Source organism: Uloborus diversus, chromosome 7 (genome assembly GCF_026930045.1).
Source record: "Uloborus diversus isolate 005 chromosome 7, Udiv.v.3.1, whole genome shotgun sequence".
Taxonomy (NCBI): Eukaryota; Metazoa; Arthropoda; class Arachnida; order Araneae; family Uloboridae; genus Uloborus; species Uloborus diversus.
The window spans coordinates 137,291,735-137,298,475 of record NC_072737.1 but is presented as its reverse complement, the minus strand read 5'-3'; the positions used below and the strand labels follow the sequence as shown (position 1 = coordinate 137,298,475).

General features: G+C 32.5%; 1 protein-coding gene across 1 annotated transcript in view; it reads left to right on the top strand.

The window, feature by feature from the left end:
- The first annotated feature begins 340 nt into the window (after positions 1-340).
- Positions 341-6,741, top strand: part of LOC129226908 (uncharacterized) — a 71,341-nt gene continuing 64,940 nt past the window's right edge. Inside the window, exon 1 of the mRNA XM_054861537.1 lies at positions 341-347. Within this exon, the coding sequence (XP_054717512.1) occupies positions 341-347 (7 nt within the window). The remainder of the gene's footprint in view (positions 348-6,741) is intronic.

Sequence of the window (6,741 nt, the reverse complement as noted above, 5' to 3'; positions counted from 1 at the left end):
TTGCTATCAAGTTAAGTCAGATGGAAACTAGTTACTAAATATTTTGTCCGCATGCTATTTCTTATTGTATAAAATTAAAAACCAGAATAAATAAGTCTCTTACATTGTGCAGTATAAGTCTATTACCTTATTTCCTAACTAAAATTGCGAATCGCACAAAAAGGAATGAGAAGACTAAAATCCAGAATAAATAAGCCTGTTAAATTATGCTGTATAAGTCTCAACCTTATTGCTCAACAAAAATTGCGAATCGCACAAAAAGGAATGAGAAGACCCTCGATGACTCGGTGGCTTCAAAGTAAAAAATGATGCTATGCATGATATTGAAGAAATTTTCATAATGCCAAGTGAGTAGCTCTTGAAATTTGTCTTAATTTTACTTCTTAAATTTGCTTCATTATTTTTAAACGTCAAAGACTGTTCTTCTTCTTATTTATTTATTTATTTTTTGGTAACGTTTTCGCATCTGCCATGCATTGAACTCCAGAACCCTCGATCATGAAAACGGGGAGGCTCACAGTTTTCCTTGGTCCGCACGGGCAGTTGCGTCAACGAGTTTTTAACTTTTGTTATGTTAGAGTTCCATTAAAAACTTCCTTCTTTTTTAACTTGAACTGGCTTATTGAATAATTTTTAATGCGTACTATCTCGTCATAATCTGACCTCGAATACGTATGTTTCCTATCTCGTCTGATTTAGCACATTTTGCAGGAGTTAAACAAAAGTAGAAATCTCATTTTTAAAAAGAATAACCATTACACTTACTTTAACACTTCACGTTAAAACGCATACTTTTGGTTCTTCACTGGTCGTAATTTAATGATTTTCCAGTTTTTTTAGCGATATTAGCTCGAGTAGTTAATTTTTAGTTAATAAATTCTTGAGTGATCTTTATACACTAACAATGTTTTTTATTATGATTTTCGGCAACTGTATTATGTCTAAATTTGCAATCTAAGGAATTACTTGTATGTTTATTACATTTCATTTTTTGATCAAAAGAGAGAGAGAGAGAGAATATTGTATGTATCATATTTCAGGTTTTGCTTACTTTCTATTTTTATTAAAATGTCCTCTTTTTTTGTTTTGTAAAGAAATAAAAATTAAAATCCCGAATTTCGAATATCATTCAAAATGTTTCTTACAAGAAAATATCGTTAAAAATCTTTTAATTTCACGGTTCAAAAAGCATATTATATTTTACTTAAAACAGTTTGAAAACTGAAGAAAATTAAATAGTTTTTCCCATGAGCTTTCGAAAAAAAATGAAATAAAATAAAAAGGAATACAAATCTGCTTACCAACTGGTACCTATCAAAATAAGGGATCATTTTTTGGCGACGTAAGTGTTTTTATTTTAATAAAATGTTTCGTAACATTACTGCACAAAATGAATGTTTTAAATAGAAAAAAAAGTTGATTACACATTGAATAAACAAAATATAACTGTTTAACTAACGAGTTAAATTACAAATTTTAGCGGTCTTTTCAAACCAAAGCTTAAAATGAAAATTAAGAAAATAGTTGTTGCAGTAGTTTCTTATGAACATTTCTTAAAATTTCTTTACTTTAAAGTTCTCTTTCTCCCTTTTTTTTTTCCATTTTTGTACAAATTTGATTATGCATAATGTCCCTTTTATCTGTTAGGCATAAAAGTCCACTTGAGTCCATTAATTTTAAAGATTATTCTCTCAATTCATTTTAAAAATTTTCGCCGAAAAATGCGCATTCATCTTAAAAATCTTTTTTTTCTAGAAGAGCACCAGCAATAAAATCGCCATTTCCGGGGTATTATCTTTTTTTATTTTCTCTCACTTGATTTTTATTTCTCGTTTCTTCTGCCGTCCTTCAGTTCTCCACTTTTCCCCCTCTTATTCATTTTGCTGTAATTTTTAAGTGTGTTCGCTTTAGGATTATTGCCATTTATTGAATGTAATTGCGAACAAATGTCTTACTTTATTCTTTTTGTTTCGTCGCATTTTGTCAGCTTCACTAAAATATTCTGAACGAATGATTTTAAACCTGGATTTAACCACACAAATCTGGATTTTTAGATACTCTTTCAGTGTCATAGGTTTCAAAACAAAATGTGTCATTTCGTGGGGTTTTCATTGAAAAAAGTCATAATAATAATAATAAAGCGAAAATAAATTTTATTCCTCGTAAAATAGAAAATCGCCCGTCAAGGTATGACGCTTGAAAATTATTTCTACTTTTGAACGAAGCAATTGCCAGTTTAGTGATATTTTGATAGTTGAAATTTTAACCCTAACTCCTGTGGATTAACCCTAAGCTCCGGCGTTCATTGTTGACCCCTTTTTCGTTTCTTCACTCTCCTAAAATAACAGTCTTAACAGTAAAACAGTTAAGTTCGCGGATCCAGTTCAGCCTTATCAAAGCATTTTCCTGCATGTCAAACATTACCAAAAAATATTACCAAATTATCATGTCGTTGCGCGAGTTTCATTGTTGGTGACGTCAGGAGCGTTATTCGATCAGCGAATTGGCTATTATATATATGAGGATAACTGGAGAAAACCAACGTTACTTCTGAGAAGTTCTCCAGTTACTTCTCAGAACAAAAGTATTTATTTATTTCTCATATATTAAATACTTTATAATATCATTATTACAGTCTTGGTAATTATAACGCTGTAATTTATTTTGAATGTACATACTACTATACATAAAGTAATGCTAAACTCAGAGCCTGCAGCTTTCATTTACAACTGGAACATACTAGAAGAGGTACTGGAGAAAAATATTTTGATTTTTCTCATTGCTTAAAATTGTTTTTGTATTCGCAAAAAAATTTTCACTGTAAAATCGGCCTTAATTTCCATTTTGCTCACCCCCGAATGAATTTTGAGTTTTTTTTTCGACTTGATCACACGTGGATAAGTGCCTAAGAATGTATAGGCACCCGAAATAATCATTTTGACATTCCCCGAGTTAATTACAACGACTTTTCTCGTGACGTCCGTATGTACGTATGTGTGTATGTCCGTATGTGCGGATGTATGTCGCATAACTCAAGAACGGTATGTCCTAGAAAGTTGAAACTTGGTACGTACACTCCTAGTGGGGTCCAGTTATGCACCTGCCTTTTTGATTCCAAACGAATGTTCTAAAGGGAGTCTTTTACACCTTTTTTGGGCGAAATCAATGTTAATTTCAATGCAAACTCAAGTGGTGTTGTAATTTATGCAAACACTTGGCAATATATCTCCAAGCTTTTAGTTGCCAAGTTTTGTCGCCATTTTAGTGACAAATCTGGCTATTTTTTTTTAAAAATCTGGTTTCCATTTGGCCATTGTTGGTGACATTTAAAGAGTTAACTATTGAATCACATTAAAATTACAATATTGGTGAAATAACTTTAAATTGGTGTAAAAGGAAGTCATGTGATGCGCACATCAGCTCGTTTTTTTTCACCTATCCATAAAAAATGATATTTCCTTCATCCATCTACAGCATGAGTTTAAATTCGATAATTTATTTTAGTTGCAGAATTGTTACTTTAAATTAAGTGTGTAATTTCGATAATGTTTCCCTAATTAAGCGAAATTTATGAACATCTCATTCTAAAATAGCTTTTCTCCTCTAAACGTCGTAATCATACATCATTTTGAAGTGCAAGGGTTAAGCCTGTGTGTACGGTTTTTAGAGAGTACTGTGTGTATGAATACGCCATTTTCTTTCACAAGGGCAGGAAATTATGGTGTTCGGCTTCTGAACCAAAAAACACAGGATACATGCCGCACTGCTTTCCGTTATTCAGACCGTACTGCTTTCCGTTATTCATGCTGCACTGCTTTCCGTTATTCATGCTGCACTGCTTTCCGTTATTCATGCTGCACTGCTTTCCGTTATTCATGCCGTACTGCTTTCCGTTATTCATGCCGTACTGCTTTCAGTTATTCATGCCGCACTGTTTTCCGTTATTCATGCCGCACTGTTTTCCGTTATACATGCCACAGTTTCTTTTTACGCGATACCGCTACTGGTAGTAATCTTCAACTTGATTTTATCACGTCTTTTTTTACTGACTTTAGATTTCTGTTGTAGATTTTGTGCATTTGATTACTATTATGAATGTTTTCTAATTTTTCTTAACAACCATCAGTCTTCGAGATGATTTGTTTTAAGACGATGGCCGATAGCTAAGCGCTGATAATAAAAACACAACGCAAGAGGAGGGAAGTTTATTAAGTAAAGAATTAATGAGAATAAGTCAGTATGCCACAGTATGCAGAACTTGGAGTTTGCAAAGTAAAACCGCCTCCCCTAGTAAGAGCTTAATTAAAAAAAAAAAACACGTTCCGAGGCTTAGTCAACTGATGGCAATGCGCACGATAAAGAAACAAAACAGTACTCTCAGCCACTATAAAGAATGCGAGTAAATGAAATTTAGAAAAAAGATTTCAAAAACGAAAAAAAAAAAAAAAGAAAGGAAGATGAAGATTTTTCTTTTTAATGAGGTTAAGGTCTCACCGCGGATCAACAGATATTAATGAATATTCGAACATTATCAAGTTCGCTACATTACAATCGTTCATCATTAAATTACTAGTGATACCCGCACAGCTTTGCCCGTAATAGAAAAATTAAAAGGTATTTTGGTTCTCCTGTATATTTACAAACAAATTTGTAAATATACAGGTGAATTTTCTCGCCAATTGGCTTGTACCCATGTTACGGTTTCACGTTATGATAATTTCGTAATTTACTCGTCCATCTTATGATAATTTTGTTCTTAAAATTGGAATAGAAAAAGAGCCACATCGATTTTTCGAAAAATCGCTTCGAGGTACACACCCCCATGCTACAAACTAACTTTGTGCCAAATTTCCTGAAAATCGGCCGAACGGTCTAGGCGCTATTCGCGTCACAGAGATCCTGACAGACAGAGATCCGGACAGAGAGACTTTCAGCTTTATTATTAGTAAAGATGCTACAGGTATTAATTGTTTTATTCTACTTATACGCCAGGCGCGACAGCAGTCCCAAAGAAGGGTGGCGTCTCACCATGAGCATATAGTTGGCGTGCCATAGTGTAAGGGTTTAGAAAAAATATTGTGAAAAATGTTAATTGTTTTTATGCTTATTTTTGTTTTAGTACGCAAAATGTATGATAACTATAAATAGCACATCATGTTTTATTATTAGTTTTTGTGCACCATGGGATTTTATACACAGCTGAAAAAAAAATAATACCACTTAACTCCCGGATTTGCCTCTCCGATTCTTGGACTTTTATGAGGAATTTTATTTGTGGAAATACACAACTCATGATTTTGTAACTTCCACTAGTTTATTAATTACTAAAAAATCGCCCGTCAAGATATGACGGATTGCTTCTACATTTGAACGAAGCAATTGTCTGTTTGGTGATATTTTGATAGCTGAAATTTCAACCGAAACTCCAATGGATTAGCCCTAAACTCCAGTAGATAGCGTTCAGTGTTGACCACTTTTTCGTTTCTTCATTCTACTAAAATAAGTCTTACCAGTAAAACAGTAAAGTTACCGGATCCAGTTGAGTCTTGTCAAAATATAGAATTTCCCTGCATGTCAAACATTACCAAAAAATATTATCAAATTATCATGCCGTGCCGCGAGTTTCATTGTTGGTGGCGTCAGGAGCGGTACTCAATCAGTGAATTCGCTATTTTATATTTGAGGATGAAGCAGTTTTTATTAATAAAATTACTTTAGTCTTAATGGAGCTTACTGGAAAGTTGATATTTTTGCTAAACTTTTTTGTGCCATTATGTTCAGAAACATATGTATATGAGCTTACAGATTTGTAAATAAATTATCCCAAAGAATAACTCCTACAACCATCGGAGCTATATTTTAAAATTCACATCAAATCATACGTCATTAATTCTGCTTCTGAACCTTTTCGCCGACTTCATAGCATTAAAATCCATTAAAAACTTTTCTAAAAGTTTCTATTTCGGAAATATGAAAGAAAGATGAATTAACTTTCAGAACTAAAAAAACAAAATACAAGAAAAGTACTTCCTCATTACGCCCAGCGTTCTCAGTCGAAGTTTGTTCTTTATTGCTCCTAGAGATGGATCATCGATTTGTGATTTTCTTCTTCGTTATTTTCTGATCATAAAAATCCTGAAACAGTTGATAGAATTGAAGTTGCAGTTTATAATTTATCAGAAGCTGATTAGTCGTTCTTCATGCGATACATTATGCAAATAAATACGCCTGTGTTACTCTTTTTACGAAAAATATTAGTGTCGTTCTGTTTAAATACTATTTTACTAAGCCGTTTTCTTGTGTGAGATCTTAAGGTAATAAATGAATTTTGAATCTGTTCCACAGAGAAACTTATCAACAATAAGCAATAGTTTTATTTTTCGTCATCTGAAAATATTTGAAATCCATCTTTTACAGTTTTTAAATTGTTTTGTCTTAAAAAAAATTAAAAAATAAATCAAAGTACACAAATGTTTGTGAAAAAAATATATTAAAACCCTTTTTTGAGCAATCACGATTGCTTATTGTTCTCACTTGACCGTCTTTGATGTCCAGTTCCTTTTTTTTCGTTTTTCGGCAATGATCCTACTTTCACAAATCTAGCCATGCTTAAAAATATTTTGAAAATGGCATCTTAGAGTACAAGAACAGCATGAGTAGAATTTTTACTTTCTTTTACAAAAAAGGAAGTATTGTATTCGCGAAAAAAATTTCACTCAAAAATCGACCTTAATTTCCATT